We start from the raw sequence: 24,740 nt of genomic DNA, 5'->3' as shown, positions 1-24,740 counted from the left end.
ATATCATCTATTAATTGCCTCAGAGGTCATTCAAGTAATATAGACTTGCATAAAAAACACATTTAAGCCTTTTATGGTGAAACTACAATACCTTTAGAAGCAGCATTGATAAGTAGACCTGTACAAAAGAAAGTCCTATGGTCGAAATTTGCCCCGCCCCTTTGGTCACTTAGTTATGTAGACAATTATTATAAGCTTGTCTTCAAACTTGTAATTTTTTAAGCTACAAAATCTAGAATGCAATGTAGCATCACTTTGTATTCTTCTACAAATGTTAAAAGAACCTTGGCAATATTTGCCTCCATTTGGAGTCATATGCTTTATAAGTAAACTAATGTACATTGTATACGGAAATACATCTTATTTTTGTTTTGTGGAAACCAATAATGCCCAGAGCTTATATATGTGGCATAAAACATTGCCTAGTAGTCCTCTATAAAGATAATAATATAATATAAATCATGCATCAAAGCCAAAAATGCTCCAATCCTTGGGAACATTTGATATTTATAAGAATTATCAAGATAATCCATTTTCGGAAAAGTTTTGTGATTGAATTTCTTGTTCAATGAAACCTCAAACGAATAATCATTCGGGCGTATATAAGCGTTGTTGTTGCTGTTAAGGTTCAGATTTTCCATATCTAAAGATATTTTGTTTAAATCAGTAAGAATATAATTTATCTTAATTTGCGGATGGCACTGCTTTAATATTGATAAATGCAAGCAATTTCTTAATAAGGCTCTCGATGTTATATAAATATGATGTTTAGATGTATATTTTGATCGGACAAAAAACCATTGGATAGGGATGAGAGTGGCCAGCCATAGTGCATACTTGTTAATAAGATTTAAGAAAAAGACGTACCTAAAAAACAAGTTTACTTAGTTAATCACATAAATGAAATAAAATAAAAATTATGACTACATGTACAAACAAACGCAGTTATCAAAACATTTTTAATTTCGATCACATATAATCTATTATTGCCCTATCATCACCACATCATGCGATGATAAATAATAAAAAAACGCAAGGAAACGTTTAAATTAAAATATTGTAGTGGTCATGGACTAGTCAGAATGAGGTTAAAAAATTAATGTTAAATATAATTGCAGTTATGTTGGCATTAAATATAAGTTGGTTCAAAAGAATTATCAGCAATGATAGTTTGAACGTATTATTGTTATTAAATTTGATATACAAACATTATTTCATTGTATGAAACAGTACATAGAGGGGAAATTGCAACACATTTTGTTTCGCAAAATAAATCAAATGCGTAGAACACATATACAAAGAAAAAAAACATAATTTGAAAAAATACCAGTTTTGAATAATAGTTTCTAGTTAATTTGCAATTTAAACATGTTTTTGTATTCATGATTTTAAAAAGAAGTTGTTAACTGGGGACTGCAGAAAAAATATGGGTTATACATTTAACAGCTCTGCGATTTAGAGGTTATAACATACGAAACTTCATGGAAGAATCTTTCTCCTGAAAGGGGACTCTTAGAGACGTCACAATCGTTGTGTGAAGTTATATGCGAAATTGCTATAATGTAAATAAAATGAAATAAAATTAATTCAAATACAAAAGCAATATTTATTTTATGTATGTCGAGACGATGACCTCTTCATGCTACTTTTTCATAAGATATTTAATCAATAGAAGAAATAGACGCGGAGTCGTAATCACCTCCGGTAGGTTCACAGTTCGCAAACGATATCTTTTTTCCGAAATGGAGTATTCTTCAAATTCGGATCCATTTTCCGAAATGTGAGTCTATCTTTGTTGGCTTTCTTAGTTCTGACTGATAATTTATTTAGTTATAGTGTATTATTGTAGAAAATTCTGTCTTAAAACTTGTTTTTGGCTTAATCGTTCAAAAACCGTGCTCGCATAGTCAGCCAATTCTTTGGGTTGCCCGACTGTTGACAATAAGTGTAATTTTGACAGGAATTTATCAAAACAATTTAATAACATATTTACCCGCTATAGTATTGTACGTGTCATTTACCGTTTACAGGAGACACAATTTGTTAACACCACATGATATACTGAACACAATCTAGCCTAGTCTTTGGTATTTTACTTATTTGTTTGAAAAAAAAAATAGAAAAATGTTAAAAGACTGAAGAAAGTGTTATTAGACTAAGTGAAATATTTGGAATTTTAAGCGTAAAAAGGAAACCACGTCATCAGAATTTGAAGACAGTTCCTTAAAGTTCGACAGTTTGAATTGCGACACGATTAAAATATATGATACAAGAAATGTTTAAGCTGAAACAATCTGCCCGAATCATCTAAGACTCCTAACGAGTTTTTTCAGCACTTTGTTTTTTTATTTTGTTTTGTTTGACTTTCTCGCACTGTCATACAAAGTATCAAATATAAACATTAATCACATACCCGTGCTGATTTCGCGACTCGGTAAAAATTATAATGTACGGCCGCCTATATGTTTTAACGCGACGGTATTTACGTTATAGTGTTATACAAACATTGTGTAAAGTTGCGCTTTAAATGTTAGCGATACACTGTAGACGCGTCAGTGAAAAATATTCTTTTGCACTTTTGAACAGTTTTTATTTTAAGTATGTGATAACTAAATTCATGTAGATTCATTTCTGAATGAATTGAACTCGTGGATTAAAATGAAATTATACTCGCCAGAGGTTCACATAAAAAACAAACAAATAATATAATTTCATACATTTTATTAGAAAAATTTTGTATTGAACCCATACTCATTTAATAGCCTTTGATTGGGCATTTTTGTTATTAATCAGTGCACACAATTTTAAATATCTTCGATCGATTTTCGGAAAGTTTCGTGAGATGTTCGCATTAAGATGTGATTATGAAATTGTTTTACTGATTGTTAAAGTTTATAATTTCAAAAACGGCCTACGTGTTATAAGATCTATACCGTGTTGGTCAGTGCTTTTTTCTTATTCAAACGTAAATATTATTTAAGCTATAACTGTTTTTTATGTTTTTCATTTTGATTTTTAATATAATGTGCACTTATTTATTTTGGTAAAGACTATAATCTTTATAAATAACAAGAATTTATATTTACAATTCATTCGGATACAATTCAACGCATGTCATATCAGTGTCTGAAAATACAATGCAAAACGATACATAACAGTGCTTATAACTTTTACAAATCAGTTTCGACAATTTTGCAAGCCTCTTGACATTTCCATCAAAATATACTGCACAAATAAAAAAGAGTATGTCTAAAAGAGTGCCAACAATAAGGATCGAACCACAGACGTCATATATCACTTATTCGACTGTGCTGTTGAGGATATAACGATGACCAAAACATTAAGCTATAATTGTGACTTTCCAAAAATCTCGTAAAAAACACGGACAGAACCGAAGTGGGATCGAATATATAAATGATTGTCATAATATATTTATGATTGACAGGTCAATAAGATCATACTATACACCCATTATTTATAATTTATGTTTGTTAGAGAAAGAATAAAAGAAAGTTTGATTTAATCTGATGAGGCAATTAACTATAATTGTTCTTGCTTTGTGTTTTAGAAACACAAGCCTTACACATAATTTATATCATTCTTTATTATATCTGAAAATGTATAAAACAGTTGTTTTTGTGAAATGTGACACATGTAGTACTTTAAAGACAACTTATGTGTCTACGCAACTTTTTTGCAAAAAAGCTGCATTCCAGTACGGAGAATAATTAAAAATACGGTCTAAATCAACTTTATACAGGCATTCATACTAAATTTCATAAAATATAACAGTTACTGTTCTTAAAGGTTTTAGCATACGCTTTGGTTGAAATTTAATTTTTTAAGATCTCATTATCAGACAAAAACTTATTGATTCTGATAAAGAATATCTCTTTTTTAGAATATTTAACTTATAACATATGTGTCAAAGTGCTGTGAGGCAGTTTAAAAAAGATGTTCTTATATATCCTCATTTAAAATATATATCTATTTTCCTTTGTAGGATCATTAGTTCTAATTAATTTAATGCTGAAAAAACCTGTAACTAGAGATTGGAGGAATCCAAATGCTTTAACGACTTATTGAATGAATTTTATTTAGCTAACTTGGAGGTATAGTTAAAGGATTCAGCGTGTAACATTTAAGATAAAATCGATAAATGAATAAAAAGTTCAAATAACAGAAACATAGATATGAAATATTTCAACAATATTTACTGGAAGATTAACTATAGAACAGGAATTAACATCTATTGTTTTTAGCTCACCTGTCACAAACTGACAGGGTGAGCTTTTGTGATCGCTTTTCGTCCGGCGTCCGTCCGTCTCGTCCGTCCGAGCAAACATTTGATTATTATGAGCTTCATTCCGTAGTTAAAAAAAGAACAAAAACTCATAAAATTCAAATTAAGAGCTATTTTTTTGTTTTTATGAGCTTATTTTGCTTATGGACGTTGGTCCAGGTGGTGTTTATGAGCTGATTTGCCTCATAAACATCAAAAGTTGGTCCGTCGTCCGTCCGTCCGTCCGTCGTCCGTAAACTTTTACTTTAAATGACATCTCCTCATAAACCACTAAGCCAATTTCATCCAAACTTCACTTTGTGTAACAGTACTGATATTATTTACGAACAATTTTATGTAAATCTAAAATACTAGTAATATTGCAAATATGTGCCAAAAAATAGTTTGATATTTAAACAATAAATGTTTCCATGATAAAAACTCAAATTCAAATGATGACAGTGTCTCAGCATCTTGCATACCTGTAAGGATCCTGTAAGGATGTTGTGACTTTGATGCAATTTTTACATATTGAAGTGATGCAAGTACATTTTTCATTTGCCTTACAGAGCAACTGTTAACAGTTAAATTCATAAACATATTTTTAGTTGCAGATAATATAAATTCAAAAATACTGATACCTAATTTAATTGACATTTATCAATACGTCACAGTCGGCAAAGAAAAAAAATAACAGCAGATGAAATTAAAAAATGTAAAGATTGAACTCTAAACACATGATTTAACATAAAGGCAAAACATCTATTTCTTGTTTTTCTCTTTAATGCGAACAAAGCCCTTATCATCAACACTGCCCATGTCTTCAGAATCAATTTATATATTTGTTTTGTTTTGTACAAAACCTAGATAACAAAGCAGAACACTTTTAGATTTAAATTGAGTATAACAATGACCCAAACTACAGTAAATTGTATAATTAAACATATAAACATGCATACTAATCGTTTATACTTTTTGTTTCAAGCAAGTTTTGTCTTCATGTCATCACTGTTTTGGTATGATGGCATTTAGTAACTATACTAAAGTTTTAGGTGTATCTAATATAGATTTCTGTGATACAAAACTAATTGACTGCATCTTATTCACACCTAAGAAATAACTGGCCATAATTAAATTTTGATAATCGAAACAAGTTTCTTCTGTGTGAATGAATAAGTATTCATTTATGTACGATATTAGATGCCATGTTAACAGTTTTCTTTCAAAATATATAATATAGCTTCTTGTTGCATCAACACATGTCATTTTGCTACAACATTTTAAAATAGACACTTGTACGTTCAACTAGGCTGAAAGTCCTATACGAACTAAGTTTGTTTACGGTGAATGATGTTGAATTCTTAAGCAATTGAAGTTGTTTATATTGTCAAAGTTAAAACTCCTTAAATATCTTTGCATAGCTAATGGTTAATATGAATCCAAAACTGTGAGTGCGATTTTTTTAAAGGTTATAAGTTGTGTAACACTTTTGATTTGAGGTCATTGGGTCAAAGGTCAAGGTCACAGGGATTTTGACATCCAAAATTTTGTCCGCCCAATGACTTAAGAATGCTTTGACCCACAGTCTCTATATTTGGCATGGAGGTTAGTCATGCTTAGTGGATGATCCATTTTGATTTTGAGGTCACTGGGTCATAGGTCAAGGTCACAGGGACTTTGACTTTAAAAAGATTGTCCGCCCAATCACTAAAGAATGCTTTGACCCACAGTCTTTATATTTACCATGGAGGTTAGTCATGATAAGTAGATGATCCCTATTGATTTTTAGGTCACTGGGTCAAAGGTCAAGGTCACATGGGGCCTTGACTATAAATAACTTGTACGCCCAATAACTTAAGATTCCTTTGACCCGCAGTCTGCATATTCGGCATGGAGGTTAGTCATGATTAGTAGGTGTCCCCTTTTTATTTTGAGATTATTGGGTAAAAGGCCAAGGTATATGGATTTTGAAATCAAAAAGTTTATCCGCCCAATAACTTAAAAACTTTTGACCCACAGCTTTCATATTTTGAATGAAGGTTGATCATGACCATTAGGTAACCACTTTTGATTTTGAGGTCACTGGGTTAAAGGTCAAGGTCACAGGGCCTGGCCTTAACTATAAGAAGTTTGTCCGCACAATCATTTAAGAATGCTTTGACTAACAGTATTTATATTTGGCATAAAGGTAAGTCATGATTAGTAGATGACCCCTTTTGATTTTGAGGACACTAGGTCAAAGGTCAAGGTCACATGGGCTTTGACTTAAAAAGCTTTTACGTCCGATAACTTCAGAGGGACCTTGACTTTAAAAAAGCTTTTTTCCCTCAATTGCTTAAGAATGCCTGTCCGCAGTGTATTGACTTTGATACTTTCACATTTGAAGCATGTAGAATACATAACTTAGCAATGCACTGACTTAGTAACCTCAGATTTGGCAGGGAGGTTTTCCTTAAGCTCTAAATGGCCACTGTTGATTCTGACAAAGTGGTATGCGGGGGTATTCACGCCATGACAGTGGCAGTTCTACTTTTATGTATTATAATTTGTTTGCTTTCAAATTTGTAACATGGTATTGTAAAGTCATTATAACAAACTTAAGATTGAGAAACAAATGACAAAACATGTAATAAAATTATATATTCTGTCACTTGCAAAACTATTTACACTATTGACCTTTGTGTACTGCTTCTCAACATTTTAAAATGCGAAAGTCAGTATAATAAATCTGTATCTGGTCTATTTTTAGATAATCTACATGTTTGTTTGTTTTGGTCAAAAATCGATTGATTTCGAATTATACAAATATAATTGCAGTTGTTATATCTATGCAACGGAAGTAACTACGAAGTCTGTTCGTATCATTATCTCTGAGATAAAATCAAATTTAATAATTATTTATTAATTATTAATAATTGATAAATAAATTTAATGTATCAAAGAAAAAGATTAATCTGAGTATAAGGCACTCATTAGTTATTTCGCAAAATATCTCATTCAATTACATTTTTATATTTCTCTTTGATTGATTACTGCTTTAATTTATGGGACATAAAAAGAAAATAAATACCAAGAAGTTTTACGGGACAAAATAATAAATATAATATAATAAAAGATAGCGTTGAGTATTCGTCACCTGTTCAACAGAATCAAGTTATCTTATTAATTTTTGCAGAGAGTTATCTATTTCTCCTTTCAAATAATTCATAGTATCATACCTGAACAACCTTGCGCATCTGTATATTATTCAACAAAATAACAAATTGTCGAAATCAATATGATTATAAATTCTGTAAAACTTTAATTACCTTTCTAATCAATACGCTACAATCGGGTGAAATAAAGAATCTTATCAGTCTGAGATATGGTCAGGAAATATGAAAGTTAAAGTCTATACACCTACTTAATTGTGCAAGAGAAAATAAAGATTGATAGCATATTCTTTGGTTTTTTTTAATAAACTTGTTTTGTTAAAATGATTGTAATAATGATATATGAGTATTCGTTATGATCTGACATAATTCATTTTTTATTTTTTCAGGTATCTCCAGAAATGACTTTTTTTTTTACAAAAGTTAAATATATCATGAAAACGCATATTTACAGATAAAATTGCTTTCGTAAATTAACAAATCCTTCGTTTTATTATATTTACTAAGATAAACCAGGGAAGCCAAAAGAGTTCACTTTTGATAAAGAAAGTGTGACAAGCAAAAGTGTTTGGTTAAGTTGGAAACCAGGTCCAAAACGAGGATCGGAGCACATGTTTAACTTGATATGGTACACAGACGATGGGAATAAAAGATGTGTGGACATTCCACATAATGGAAGAGATGTAATGCATTATAAATTAGAACGCTTATTAGAAGCAACGAATTACAATGTGAAGATATTTGCTGAGTGTAACACTGTGAAATTGGAATGCGACACGGAAGTCCGTTTTAATACTAAAGGTAAGGTTTACCTTTAAATGCGATACCTATGTGGACCTCATTTATTGATTCTTTAAAACTTTTTACCAATTAATTTTTTATTTATTTTATATTATTGCTATCAAATTTTTAACATGGTATTATAAAGGCATTATAACAAACTTAACATTGAGAATCAAATAACAAAACATGTAGTATATTTATATAACTGTCACTTGCAAAACTCTTTGCATTCTTGATCTTTGTGTACTGCTTCTCAACGTTTTAAAAATGCGAAAGTCAGTATAAATCTGCATTTGGTATATTTTGTAATAATCTACATGTTTGTTTGTGTTTTGTTTAGGTCAGAAATCGGTTTATTTCGAACTATATAAATATAATTGCAATTGAAAAATCTATGCAGCGGAAGCAACTATGAAGTCTGTTCGTATCATTATATCTGAGATAAAATGGCTCAACCTTAGAGGCATATAGTTTCATGAAAATGTATATCGGGAAAACTTTCCTTCGAAAGATCAAGCCTAGCAAGATTAAGCCTAGCGCGTTGATACTTTGCATCAGGTATTATGTTATAGACCTCTGTCAACTTTGTTCACATCACTATGAATGAAATCAAATTGGTCCTGTCTCTGGGGCAACATGTCACACTTTGTATCTAAGATTTGTATTTAAGATCCGTGTAATTTGTGCCGTGTAGCGGCTGTAAAAAGTCTCCCCGTACATTTAATCAATGATGTTATATTTTCGATTATTGAAGATCGTTCAGCACGACATAATTGTTGTGTATACATGTTATGTGGTACTTTTAGTTTCTTCTATTGGGCCATTTTCAACTTGGGTGGTTCCAGTATTCCTACTTGAATTCTGTATAATCACCCTTAGGTTATGTTGCCTGCTTTTTAAATTTGTCTTTTGACGTCTTATCTGTGATATGCAGGCTTCACAACCTCAGATCCCCTTTCTAAATTCCATTTTATTTAGTTCCGCCCATTGTTTTCTCGTTTAGGGCAAAAGCATTCTTTTACTTGGGGACCTTACGCCGCTTTTCATGGAATGGCTCTACTGTGTCAAATTGAAGGTTCCATGATAAACGCCGTAAGAACACATCTGCTGTTGTTTCTAAATTCAAAATTTCACCATTTTCGTGTTAGATGTTGAATTCTGCTTAAGCCGGTGCTAGGGGGCGTGGACGGTAACTTGCACTTTACAGTACCGTCTATGAACAGGCTCAAGTAAACCGAGCCTGCAACATTTTCATTTTTGTTGTGTTGGACTTTCTTTAGGGATTCTGTCTTTCTATATTTTAGTCTAATATTCGGATTTATAATACATAAAAATGGGAAAGAACTAAATATAAATGATAAATAGATTATGAATTGATTCCTCCTGTCCAGCTTAGGTCTCTCCAACCTTCTCACCTTCTGTATGTGGTCCTGTTTTAGTTAATATGTGCCTTTCCAGTTATTCTCTAGGGCTTGATATTGTCAACGGCTTCCTCCCTCCTGTGGTGTTTTTTACACTCATATTCCTTACAGAAACATTTTATACCAAATTTCGCGAACGTCAAAAGTTTTTAAAACACTTAAGTAACCTTTCTGATAAGTTCTCTTTTGTTGATTTTATTTATAATATAAAGTTCCAATAAATTTGGGTAGTGTTTAAGTGAATAAAGACTTGGCCTTCATGATTTTTGTTCCCATTTATTTTTGTAGTAGATATGTAAAGATTACTAAATTGAGGTTATTAGTTTGCAGCAGGAGTAGCATACACAAACATGAAAAAACTTTGCCAGGAAAATAATTGCTTTGGGATAAGTTTTTTTAAGTTACAACGGACATGCTTTCTGGACTGACTGACTTTATGCACACCTTCTAAAACTAGCTCATGCATTACTGTATACGTCGAATATATATGGGGATCAACGCGTTTTGGGTATTTGGTTGGGGGCCCCAGAACATTTTAACTTGAGTCATAACTGTGCAGATAAATGGGTAAAATGACCATCCAATGAATGTATAACCACGGTATCATAAGACGCGATGTTCCTCCATAACAGTGTAATCCCGCGACTGAGACATAGTGACTTGCGAAAAGTGAATTATCAGCAAAAAGCGAACCATCTTCTTCCTTGCCCATCAAAGAAAAAGAGAAATCTGGGTATAAGGCACTCATTAGTTATTTCGCAAAATATCTCATTCAATTACATTTTTATATTTCTCTGTGATTACTCCTTTAGCTTATGGGACATATAAAGAAAATAAAAACCAAGAGGTTTTACGGGGCAAAATAATAATTATCATATAATCAAAGATAGCGTTGAGTATTCGTCTTCCTCTTCACAAAACAGAATCAAGTTATCTTATTAATTATTACAGAGAGTTATCCATTTCTCCTTTCAAACAATTTATAGTACAATGTATCAATCATGGTACCGGAACCACCTTGCGCATCTGTATACCATTCAACAAAGTAACAAATTGTCGAATCAATATGATTATAAATTCTGTGAAAATTTAATTGCCTCTACAATAGGGTGAAAGAAATAATTTCATCAGATATGGTCAGGAAATATAATACTAGTAGTTAAAGTCTGTGCACCTGCTTACCAAAATGTAAGAACATCTATGACTTGTGAATCATGTATTGCGTTCATAAATAAACATTTATTATAATAGTCTGAAATAAACTTGTGAGTTGCTGATCAAGTGTTTTACTAAGCTGACCTTAAGCACTAATTGAATTGTTAAGTTGTTGGTACTTTAAACATTACGAAGCATTACATCGCGTTGAAGTACAAAAATGCAAAGTATACAACACTTCTACTTAAAGTGTCAAGAGTTGAAACTCCTTAAGAACTCGCATACCCGATGACATGTTGAGTATCCATTGACTATATTCATAAAGAAAAAACAAAATGCTGGTTATACGCATTCAACAACATTTTCATATTATTAGCCTAAGACTTTTGTAACTGTTATAAATTTTGTAACATTTTCGAATACCTAAATCCTTTTCGTGTATGTAAACTGTATATTTATGTACAACAAATTGGGTTGACAGTTTTAAAAATAAACAATTTATCTGGCTGTTTGTTTTACCCTTTGCTTTAAAACATAAGGGGTATCAGAGAAACCTAACTGGTTGAACAATGGACACCAATATTTAAATGCCTAAAAAATGTTAAGAAAATGTTAACTTGAAAGCAAAAAACCAAATTAACTCTTGTTTAAATACAACATTTGTTAATGACAATGTTATACGACACGATACGAAACACTTTCACATTGCTTATAATTTTGAAAATGAAATAATCTGTCCGGATTAAAAACAAATAAACCTTATTTTAAAGAGATTACTATTTAATTAGTTATTGTGTATTCATCATGTGATGTATGCCGGTCTAAATTGTCTATCTATCATAAAATAATTTGTGATACCAATGGTTCTAGTAATTTGATTTTTTTAATTAAAGGACACCATCGTTTAAAGGCTAAATATAAATTTCAGCGTTATAAAACTAAAAGATTAATCACAGTGATAAACATTACTTTTTTCCTTATTTTTTTTTTTCTTTTTTTTTTTTTGGGGGGGGGGGGTGGATGGGTACGATTGTCTATGGATCTGATATTTATATCGACTAATTGACAGCTGGAATGCATATCAGATTGGATTGATAAAATTTTGAAAGCAGTGAGAATTGTACTTTATGTTATGGGATAGCGTAGGCTGCCAAATTTTGTATTGTAGACGCAAATGACTCGTATCAAATATTCTTTTCATTCAAATCTAGCAAATTTATTACACTGCTTTGACTTTGTCACAATTGTGATATTGTGGTTACAATACTTGTGTCAAAAGATGGCATTGCGGGATATTGCTCGCATAGTCATCTTTTAACGTAGAAAATAAAACCTGAATATTTCTGAACAAACCTTTCTTACTGTCTTACTTTGTTATGATGTACTTTATTACAAAAAACGTCCGTTTTGACTCGTCATATTCTCTGTTACATTAATATTTGAACTGTTTGTTTGTTTTCCAGAAGGAAAGCTGACAGTATTTAAGAAGAAACATACAAGAATTGCTAGTATACCTTACAAATACTTTCTATGTCTAATTTTGTTCACATACATGTATAAAAAGTATTTTTTAATGTTGAAACGAGATTTAAACGTAAAATATCCAAACTGCTTATAAAAACAACTGGAATATTCTCTTTCGAATAATGTTATTACAATTAATTTTTCATCTAATAATTGATTCACTGTTATGAGTTGAAATTCAGGAAAAACTCGAAACATATTCCTTTTAAGATTCATATGAAGACGAAATTTGCTGTGAAAACTGTAATAAAACGGGAGCTTCTCATGCATCACGTGCATATTGCTTATTACATGGATTTTACTTATGCTTGAAATGTTTAGACAAGGAGCACACAAATAAAGAATGTGTACTTTTATGGAATACGGATGACACAAGTAAGCATTTTTATACAGGCTTTATGTCGTTTCAACAAATAAAAATATTTATCTTTATTAAATACTTAATTGCTTTAGAATTCCAACCTCATTTTTAAACAAAGTTTTTGTATTATTTTTGTATCCTAAAATTCACTTTGGTTACATAAATTATATCGTATTTTGATAGTGTGCCAGTATCAAGTTAAAGAAAGAAAAAAGTGACTGTTATAACATGTAGATGAATTCAGTGATTTTCTTTAGATGATTAAATTTTAGTTTAAGTATATTTATAATTAAAACGACTTAATGATGGATACCTTCAAATTTGTTCCAGCAAAACGGATATTTAAGATTGTTATAACAAGATTCTTCAAATATTTTCAAAATGCATTTGTAAAAGGTATAAGAAACCAGCTGATAGCTAAGGTGTTTGCTTTTCTTATAAAAATGTGATATTCATAACCAAAAGAACTGGCTACATTTCTACTTATAAATAATATTTGATGCATATGTTAAAGTTTGAAACTGATATATTTTACTATGTAAGAAGGCACTTATCTGCCATTTGGAACCTAGATCCCTGGTCAAATCATAATCAGAGGAGATTATAAAAGGTTTTCTGTTTCTTTTTACAGGATACATAATTAATTAATACAAACTTGAGATTTTCTAATACTGATTTTTTTATCACAAAATATTATCATTATTGGCAGTTTATTTACACACTGTATTCTCTGTAAAATAAGGAGAAAAGTGAAATAATATTTTTATTGCAGAGGCAAAAGACCATAGACTGTGTTGTAAAGATTTTTACAAGCATGATTATTTACATTTGAAAGGCGTGTGTCAAACTTGCAAACTATTCATCTGCTCGCAGTGTATTGAAAAACACGAACACACTGGTTGTACGAGTCACCAACAATTACGTGGTATTTGGTTTTTTTTTTACATTTTAGTCAAAAATTCATGTATTAGTTTAGTTATTTTAAATCACAAAATTACTTGGATCACACTGCTAAAACACTTGTATACAAGAATATACGGTCAATTATTTATAACATATACGGGCGTGTACGGGACGTATTTCTCAAATATACGGATCAGGTATAGGAGTCCGTATTGAGTCACCGGATATACGGGAAGTCCGTATATGGACCATGCATATACGCAATTCCGTAATGGCTTCATATACATGTACTTACGTATATTTTTTCATACATATACATTATACGGAGATTTAAATCACTTATATGGAATTTATCAAGGTCGTTTTCTCTAGTATGCTATAGATACACAGCATATATACGGAATATATACGGAGCCGTATTTTTGAGATATACAGGTTTGTATTTTCTACGTATACGGATGAAAATTATACGGAACCGTATTTTCTACATAATTATACAGAGCATTAACGGCATATACAAGCAATACACGAAATTGTTTTTTTAGTTATACATATGGTATATAAAGCATTATTTCAATTCAATTATTTCAATTTAAACAGTTGATATACGGAATTGCATTTTGAGTTTTACAGGGTGTTTACGAAGCTGTATTTTCGTATAAATGGGTATGGACAGTATCAAATGCAAACAGGAACAAATAATTGACACGTATACAGCATGTGGCTGTTATATTATACATTAATGCTGTATATTCACATGCATAATAACTTGATCATCATAATTTGAGAATTTTAAATAATAAAGCTAAAAACCAAATCTGCTCACTTTTAAACATTTTTAACTTCATCAACATAAAAACAATATGATTGTATTAATATAATAAACAGAAACGAACATGACTCAAATTGTCATATATCATATATAAGCCTGACACTAGAGGGACAAATTAAAGATGCAACAATATGGCGGTATGCAGCGCCATGTTATATGATCGATGTACAGAACCCCCGTATCGCGATATTTCCTTCAATGGTCAACATATTTATTTTAATATTCAGACATTTTCAATCATTTACCTTTTTATGAATTGCCACCGGATGTATAAATTTAGAACAAACTATACCGACTTAACGTTCTTTTCATTTTGTCTTAACATTGATTTTTATTCGCCATTAATGTTACATCCATTTATTTTCAAAGATTGTTCGTGTTTGCATTCTAATATTACATCAGGAAATGAAGGGGTCATTAGCACTTATTTATTATGTAGATAAGTTTGAACAATCATAATTAAAAACAGGGATTTTCAGTTAAACAATTTACTCAAAAACACTTAAATATATCAATCATCTATTGAATACGGTTTATCCAGATGTTACGTAGATCGCCCTGACGGTGTCTTTTTCTTTACGTTTGAAAACTTTTCCACCAGCAATTACCATCTTCTTTGGCATGTGTGTGAATGAAAAACATGTTAAAATCCTATAGCTAACTTATGTTTAACTTTCTATAGCTAATATAAAGACCTTACAAAAGCATCTTTAAGCGTACTTAAGGACAAATGGGTAATGTATAGTCAGTTTTTGTACACGGTTGAAATGAAATGATTAATCTATGACGAATATACATGTATCACACGACTTCTCTTTTCTGTGTAATGAAAACATTTCGCATTTTTCATTTCACACGCGTAACATAACGGTATCTTTGTTTTATGTTAAGCGCCTTTTATCGATGTCAATTAATTAATAAGGACTAACATGGTGTTGATAAAAAGTGTTGACATTCTAATTGAGAGTAAAGTGTGTTTTTTAAATGTTCATTGGCATCGTTAGTACTATTTGTCATAAAAAAATAAAATGTACAAATATGCAAATGGACACATTTCGTTTTGGCTAGTAGGCTACTTTCGGCTTGGTTGTGAATGATACCATGCTAAGTAAAAAGATTAAATCTCAAAGTGTTATGCTTTCCATTAATTATACTTAACTGAAATTTTAACAAATTTCGACTAGTGTTTCTGTTTTTATTATTTCAATAACGTATCACAAATTGACTGCAACGAATGAGTACCTTTAATCAAGAAATATACTAAAACGTAGACTGATACTTTTATTGCTATGAAACATTGTTCAGCTAGGCAAGTTACCAATAGAATACTTTACAGTGTTACATCACTAATACTAAGGTGGTTAGCTTCAGAAACATTGTAAATTAAAATATTCCCGGTCGCTTGTAGCATAACACTGATATTATGTTCAAATAAATTAATATTATAACGTATACGTATGTGAAATATGCGATTGCATAAAGGAACATATGAAATACTTTAAATACTTTAATTATTAGTTGGGCACATGAAACCTTTTCTTGACAAAGCAAGTTATTAGTATTGCGCGTAAAACGTATCGTGTGGACAAAACATGTACTTATCGCTTACGCACGTAGTAAAAAGAATTATATGTCACCTTTATGTCACCGTAAAAATTAGCATGAAATTTGATTAAAAAGAAAACAGTGTATCGGTTCTCACCCTCGGTTGTTTAATCTTAGTTATTTCTACCGAATTTTATTGTTGACGATGTCACAAAACTGCTGGCAATCTCATATCAATTAAAATGAAGATTAAAGGCGTAAATTATACGGCGGAATTACAATCGCCAACATTAAGTGATTTAACTGTACAAACTTCACTTAAATACAATAATATATTTAGGAAGGAAAAACTGAATTCAATAAGGTCAAATACTGTAACGTTTCGACATTTTACTTAGCTTTGTTTTGATTAAAGATTATCATTTACTCATTCGACAAATGATATTAGTGTTACTCGGCAATTATATAAATTGTTTATATTACGACAATGTATTTTAGTTTACGGTACTTTACAATATACGTTTGGTATACGTATTTTCAATAAACGTTTGGTATCATATAATATTATAATCGTCTCAGTGATTATGATTATTCTAATCAGCCAATGAAAATAAAGTCATGCTTGAGCGATCATCTCAGCAGGTATAAATACGGCGATTAAAGCAAAATTACTCAGTCTGCAGAGGAATTCACCGGGACAAGATTACTCTATGTAATTGAAGCCTCGCTTCATACATAGAGGATAATTTCGTCTACCTAACTGAATCCTAGCTTCATAGGTAGAAAAGAAGAATTGGCCAAAACTAAATACCCTTGTTTATCCAATTGAAGCCTAGCTTCATGGATATAGTGTCGTTATAGTTTAGTTGTTAAATTGTATTTGACTCTGGGTACTTATAGATCTCCATATTTTCTGAAAGCCTCGCTATCAGGGAATTGGTAACATATAGGTATTAAAAATCCAGAGGTAGATTTAAAACGAATTAGATTTGTATAGTTGGAACTTTGTTATAGATCCCTACCAGCAGGTTATCTTTCTATCTAGATAGAAGCCTCGCTTCATAGATAGGGAGGTAGTTGCTGGACTATAGGAAATTATCGGGTTGCAGCGTGATATCTATAGCTTTTGAATTATTTCATAGTGTTATATTGTAAACATATTTACTGTATTGTGACTTTTGATAATTTAATAGTGTATTTTGGAGTATTAATTCAAGCTGATTGTTTATGATATATGATAATTTCATAATCATTTGTATCTGATCAAACGGCAGGTAGCCCAAAGAAAAATTTATTATATATTCGTTGTACATCCGCTCGGTACACGTTACAATACATTGTATATAAAACCTTTACGCGTGTTCGAGTTTTCACATAATATTTAATATATTTGATTCTTGAATATAACATAGGATGTTCTAGCATTTTCAAATGCGCTGGAATTAATTGACGTCATTTCATGACGTATGACACACAATATAGATTCATTGTAAAGACATGGATTTAAAACCCCAATTACTATGTCAATTATTTGATTCTTCTGTAGACTCAATCATATCATATGCATCAGAATTATTGGGTTATAGCAAATCAAAAGATATTGAGCGTAATCACTTATAATTTTGTAAAATAATTTTAAATGTTAGGGCCAATACAAGCAATGTAAGTATATACGGTGAACTTGGCCGTCACCCATCGTATGTAAATAGATACGTTAGAATGTTTTGGTGGAAATTGATAAATACTAACAATACAATTTTAGGAAAATATATGAATTCAGTTCGTTTATCCGATTATTATAAGGTAAAAAGAACTTGATGTCAAATATTAAAGAAATCCTTATTATATATGGTGTATCCGAATACTTTTTGAAAATAATTTTGAAGATATTAAATTATTTCCAAAAATATTTAAACAAAAGGTTATTGATAATTATACACTCATAATTCATCATAGAGAATAATTCTGTTTTAGAACTTTATACAAAATGTAAAAAATTAAATTCATACGAAAACTATCTTAACATATTACATAAGGCTATTAAATTTTACATCACAATAATGTCTGCATATACACTAAGAGTATAAACGGGTTGATATGGGCAAAATAGAATCCAAAAGAATGAAAGATATTGTTGATTTGTAATACTAGAGATTTGGAAGACGAATACAATTTAGTTTGGAAATGCCCATGCAATTTGTGAAACGATATTATTACGAAAGACCATCAATGTGTAAATTTATTGATCTGATATTACAGTAACTAATAAAATTATAATTACGAATCTAGCTAAATATTTGAGAATAATCGATTAAAATCAGGAACACTTTTGTTAGTACTTATAGCTGAATTTTTATATTTGTTAAAAATTTATACTAAATGTTCAATTGATTTGTTGTATCAAATATGCTATATTCTGCAAAGCAAATTATATGATTTTATAAGTGATAATAATATTCTCTTAATACATCATTCATTCTCCAGCTTCACATAAAATTCAATTATATATATTAAATCCTATGTTTTTGTTTAATAGAAACGTGACATCTTTCTAATTTGTGTATCTATATTGCATGTACAAATCCAAAATGAATTATGTTCTGATTTGTTCTATGACACAATTTTGCCTCAGCATTAATTCTTATATTATATAAAAGAGACAAAAAATCAAACACTGGTTGTCAGTACGGACGAAAATATCTTACTCTGAGTAACTCTTTGCTATCATACTCAGTTCCATCTACATTTGCTGTAAAGTGGCGACAGCTGCATTTCTGGCACACAAAAATTCCACGAATTCCAAAATACCATGACACTGTACACTGCCCTGAACAATCATGATAATAATAATGAATTTAGCATATTTCAAAATAATAATCTTATGGCCAAACGAATAGTTTTATAGTTGTTAAGTACTTGTACTAGTATGTTACAATCTGGAAAACCCAGAACTACGTAAAATACCAATGAATATCGAATGAAAACCATCATTTCTCCTAGCTTTTGCTCAATTATATGTTATACAAGTTAAAGAGGTGTCCTTTTACTGATATCTGTAGATGTATTTTTCGTTATTCCAACATTTTAAATTTACGAAACGCATTAAACAATAATTTCGATTTACGCTATAACATTTATATTTTATTGCACATAGAGAAATGACAGCTACGTTCAGTTTACTATGACTTTGAGACGTAAACACCGATATACGAGGGTAAATACTTTCTTTGAGCCTAGAAACGAAATAAACTTCTTTTGTAATAAAACACTTTACATGTGGAAACATAAGAATATAAATTGCTGTTATCATATAACAACCTTTTTAACATTTTAATTGTAAACTTGTATGATCATTCGGATAATAATTTAGTTCAGAAACGGTTCGGTACCGTCAGTTATATACGGAATTCCGTTAGGGCCATCACGCTGGTTTCACGCTGTCGCTTTTAATCGCAAAAACACGATGCATTGACGCGAAAACACGATACAAGATCGCAAAAACACGATGCAAAATATATCGCGTTTTCGCACTTTGTCTATTGATATTGTGGGTTGCGTTTTTGCCCTCGATCTCCAATCGTGTTTTCGTGTTTTCCCCTTCGCAGTCTGTAGGGCTAAAACGCGAAAACACGATATTAACAGTGCAAAAACGTGATATCTTTCGCGTCGTGTTTTCGCGATCTCGTATCGTGTTTTGGCTTTTTGGTCATACTGACCGCGAAGGCGAAAACACGATATTTTAATATCGCACTTTCGCCTTCTTTATGCATAAATATCACCATGGTATACATAAAAACATGTATCACACTATCGTGTCTCGTCTTCAGGCGCCATCATAACGCAATATTTTTTGCTATCTCTAATCGTGTTTTTGCTTTATCGCATCGTGTTTTCGCGTCAATATATCTCGTTTCGCGATTTCGCCATAAGGACGACAGCGCGAGACTGCGCTGGCCCTAATGCAACACCGTAGTTATAGACCCTCTATGTTTAAGAGAAATGTCTAAGATAACACCGTTTAGAGGTGTGCATATAATTCTAATCACCGATTGGCCGGCAATCGATTTGACAGCTGGAGTCTGGGAACATTACCAGGTTCTCATTTCATATATAGGCAATGAATTTGCAAAGATATACCAATATTTAGGTTTGCTGAAATAATAAATAAATAAATAAATAGATAAATATATCTTTCCACATTCAAGTATTATCTTATTTTTTAAAATATTATATAAACATAAGATTTAAAGGGACTCCACTGAGGTTTTTTGACATGACGGGACTGGAAATATTTTTTGAGATTATTACATCATCTGCTTTAGGTCTTTACCAACAATTTATGTGCAAGATTGCAGATCATTACCTCGCTTTGTTCTTCCAGAATAATTGTTTTAATTGTCAAAAATGAACTAAAATTGAAAAGTGTTTAAACGCTTTTTACTCAGATCGGACTGAGAATAACACTAACATACGAATATCAGTGTATTTCTGGGTATATTTCTTAATTATCTTTTGTATATATTTCCGTTTTAGGTGCACCAGTTGATTTATGTGAGAAATTAAAATTTTATGGTTTTAGGCTTATAAACCTCAGTGGAGTTCCTTTAAATACTGTGTGGATTCTTCAATAATTTCAGCATTTCTTTCATCCGCGAATTACAAATATACAACAAATAATGTTTGTATACTCGAAACGGTAAGGAACATTTATGGAAGACCGGTGGGAACATTTCAAATTCATAAATTCCCGATTTCATCTTCGTGAATTCTCAATTTTATCTCGTGAATTCACGTTCTCAACATACGGAATTCACTATTCTAACTTCGCAAATTCACGATTTCAATTCATTAATTCATGTTTTGAACATCACGAGTTCAACTTTATCAATTTCTTTATTTTTGCTCATTATTTTAAATAATAAAAAAAAATCAAAAGCATAAAAATAACAATGTTTAATCTAAATTAACATGATTCACCATGAACGCAGAATAAATAATACTATCTATTCGTCATTCGCAATTGTTCATTATGCGCTGTATAGCCAAATTTAATGGGGAATTACTTTGAACTGTAAAGTAAAAAAAATGTGTTTTAATACATGAGATATGCATGTCTGCGGGTCAAGTATGGGCTAAACGCAAACCAAGCGGTATTGAGCTTAAATACCGTGTTGCATTGTGAACTTTATTCTTCCTTCTTCTCATGATAAGAAGAACTATGTTTAATGAAACTCACTGAGGCGTGACGATATTAAAATTCACCCAGATATCCAAAGCATTCATAATGTGCATGGAACGCGCCATTTTGTTTAATCGACAGCGCCATTTTGAAATCAGGAAGTTTTACTTTTAGTTTAGAGGTTAACACAGTTACGAGTAGCAGACGGCACAAAACAGTATAATTGTGATCATTAAACAAAAGAGGCAAAGTTTATAAAAAAGGCTAATATGTACACATTCTATCTAAATGTCATTTTGCGTGTTAAATAATTTCTTCGTTTCCTGTTAATTCGTAGTGCTCCCCCATTAAAATGGGACGAGTCTATCTTTTACTGCATCAGAAAAAGAATCGTATGTTTAATTGTCCGGTTTCAAGTCAAACGTATCTTCATTATACTGATAAGCAAAAAACGATGGTGAGTGAACGACCCTAGTTCTTCATTGTTAATGAATTAATCGGTGACAGCAATCAAGTCGGTACCATACATCGTACATGTCTATAGATTAATCATCAGCAACATTGTTTCCTACGAATTTGTTTCTTAGAACTCCATTTAGCCTTAAAAGTTTATAAATATATACTTTAAAGATACATGTAATAGAAATTCCAGCTTCTTTGCCTGGAGTGCAGTGGTCAACGGTTCGTAACGATAGCAGATCACAAGTAAATAGGGATTATAACTTTAACAATAACGGCAAAATGGCTCAAATACCATAATCTATAAATGGGACATGATACAGTCCGGATGCAAATATGCCTATAGGTTATCCAGTATTGGCAACAACCGTTAAATAACGCATCAACACCCATGAATGTGCAACAGACGGATTCGGTCAGTAAACAAACGGGTGCAAATCAAGTAAATCAGTAGATTATGCTGACTAAATGGAATTTTTAAACAAATAGTTTAGGACATATCTACCCGACTTGGAAGGTTAGAGTCTTTAAAACATTGTCAATAAAATATCGAAACTGTGATCTGATTTACATAAAAGAATGTCCTAAAATGTTTTGAAAGATATCTGTAAGAGAGTCAGTTGAATATTGAGAAAACAAAGGATGAAGTTTAAATAAGAACGATGTCGTTGACATACTGACGAAGGTTATGATGACAAATTATTACTAATTTAACTAGAGCTATCACTTAACGTGATTAATACCCCCACCAGCAACCTTGACAATTTGAAAAAATAAGTGGTCTGGAACAAAATTGGAACTCAACCTATAATTCATGAAGTATCAACTGTGTACAAAGCATTCTATATAAAAAATATATAGTAAACTATAAGACAAATGTTATCCTCCGAAAACCCTTTGATATTGACCCTGTGGGGGGGGGTCCAAAAGCAAACCGAGTAGACATCTTTATTTAAGCTTGCTAAATAGCATTTTTTTTATTTTTTTTTTTATTTTATTTATTTTTTTAGGGGGCGGGGGTGTTTCTTATTTGTTTATGAAGATGTTGTTGTCGTTGTTGTTGTATCTTCTTTTCTTTTCTTTTTGTTTTGAGGGGGGAGGATGGTAAGATATATTACCTAAGTTACATTTTAACCACACATTTATTTGAAATTTAAGGTCCTCGTAATACCAGGGCACGGATGTGTTGTAGACAGAACAAAACTACAGGAGGAACAGAAACTGTCGACTTTTGCATGCAATGCAAGACATTCATATGTGCATCATGCTTAAAACATCATTGCACGCATTTAGTTATTTCAAACGTGACAGGTAAGATAAAAATAATTTAATCTAACATGTCAAAGTAAATGCGATAACTTTTTTAACTCTATATTTATCTACTAAATGTATAGATGTTACATATTTACAAATGTTCGTTTTGATAAACTTATACATTAATTCTTCATTACAACAGTGTAGTTGACGAACTTTAACGTCTTTGAACTAAAGCTAAGTTTCACGAAAAGGTGTTGTAACTGATTAGTTTGAATCGTTGTCAGTTGTTTATATTACATGACTCTTTGACACAGCGACCCATAACATTTAAAACCCTAACTTGTACATTATGTACAAAACAGAAACACTAGCAAATAATCACAAACACATTACTGTAAAGCATTAAACAATTACACAAACGAATGCGTGAGTATTTACAGTAATTAAAAAATAAGCACTTTTTACTATAATCTTATTATAATATAATTATTCAAGATTGTTATCTACGACAGAAACACGTATTCGTTTTGTCGAATTATTGAGATTTGCTGAATTTTTGCTGTAACTGTCTATAACTTTGTTTTCAATGAAAAGATTGTCTTCATATTTACACACAACACCTTTAAGGACAAGAACTTAATGAAAAATGAAACTGAATTTGACCTTGACTTAAAAATAACTTTGACCCTGAGGTGAAATTATTGCTTTAAATTTTGCAGAAAATTGAACTGACATTGAGTTTTGAGACACTCTATCTGCCAATATCAAATTATTGAACTTGATTTGAATTGTCATATCTTTGTTAATATGTATGAATGTGATTCTGTGTGTCAATCATTTTTTGACCAAACCGACATGTGATCAAATTATGACTTTTGACCATAAAGGTAAAATTAATAAATTTGTTTTTTACAACAATTTTTCATATATTTATTAATTCGATTAAACATTATACATCCCCTTGTTTGGCAATGACTCTTGTAAGATATGTAAATTAATTGTTACAGTAATATTTTGAAACCAAAAAAAGGTAATACTATATTGGCTTGAAACTTGACCATTAATTTAAATTTAAGAAATGTGTTCAGGATCACCAATGCTCCTTTGTGTGTCACTTAAAACCATCATTTTTGTTGACTTTTTTCATAAAAAAAACATTTTTTTAATATGTTTCTTGTTGCTATGAAAGTTATTTTAATTTCTGTCAAGGACATCGGTAGGGGTATTAATCGCGTACAGCGATAGTTCTAGTTTTATTTGAAATGAGAAGCGTTTCTGTTATCTTACTTTAAGGTCATGCAATATGTTACACAGGTTTTGTTCAACCTATATGTGCCTATGTAACTATATTAAGCATTTAATGCTAGAACTGTTGTGCTGCTCCTTCTGTGTGAAAAGGGCAGTCGGACAATTATTGTCTTTAATGAAAGTTATATTTTGTATTTGCTGATATTTCTCAAGTTATCTATTAAGATTTGTACCTAATAAAATGACAATTTCATCAATATCACAACATTTATTTCAGATGTAATGAATGCAGAGACGGAATTGTGTTGTGAACTGAATTCTAAAGCAAAAGGACATGAACGTGATGACTTTTGTATACAATGCGAAACATTTATTTGTGAATCTTGCTTGACAGGACATAATAATCATCTGTTTATTTCTACATTTACAGGTAAGTCATATAGATTGCATTAACTTTATTTAATTCTCAGTAAGAAAACACAGAGCATACGAAAACAATATTCCTCCGGCTCGGGCTTTTACCAATATACGGTGCAATATTTAAGTTTGTCTTAACTGTTATTGTTATACATAAGTCTTACACCCTAGCAACAGTTACTGCCTTTCATATATCTGTATATAGATATTGTCATTTAATTC

The 24,740-nt window shown here is 31.0% G+C and overlaps 1 protein-coding gene across 1 annotated transcript in view; it reads left to right on the top strand.

The window, feature by feature from the left end:
• The window catches only part of LOC132736295 (uncharacterized), a gene marked incomplete at its 3' end in the record, with an annotated part of 30,046 nt that extends 5,515 nt beyond the window's left edge, over window positions 1-24,531 (top strand). The window contains exons 2-6 of the mRNA XM_060723398.1: window positions 7,942-8,235; window positions 12,528-12,692; window positions 13,451-13,603; window positions 22,755-22,907; window positions 24,379-24,531. Of these exons, the coding sequence (XP_060579381.1) occupies window positions 7,942-8,235; window positions 12,528-12,692; window positions 13,451-13,603; window positions 22,755-22,907; window positions 24,379-24,531 (918 nt within the window). The remainder of the gene's footprint in view (window positions 1-7,941; window positions 8,236-12,527; window positions 12,693-13,450; window positions 13,604-22,754; window positions 22,908-24,378) is intronic.
• Window positions 24,532-24,740: the final 209 nt, after the last annotated feature.

The sequence above is a fragment of the Ruditapes philippinarum genome, unplaced genomic scaffold, assembly GCF_026571515.1.
Source record: "Ruditapes philippinarum isolate M1 unplaced genomic scaffold, ASM2657151v2 ctg7451_1_1_1_1, whole genome shotgun sequence".
In the NCBI taxonomy this organism is placed as follows: Eukaryota; Metazoa; Mollusca; class Bivalvia; order Venerida; family Veneridae; genus Ruditapes; species Ruditapes philippinarum.
Note: the sequence above shows the minus strand (reverse complement) of the source record. Positions and strands in the feature narration are given on the sequence as shown.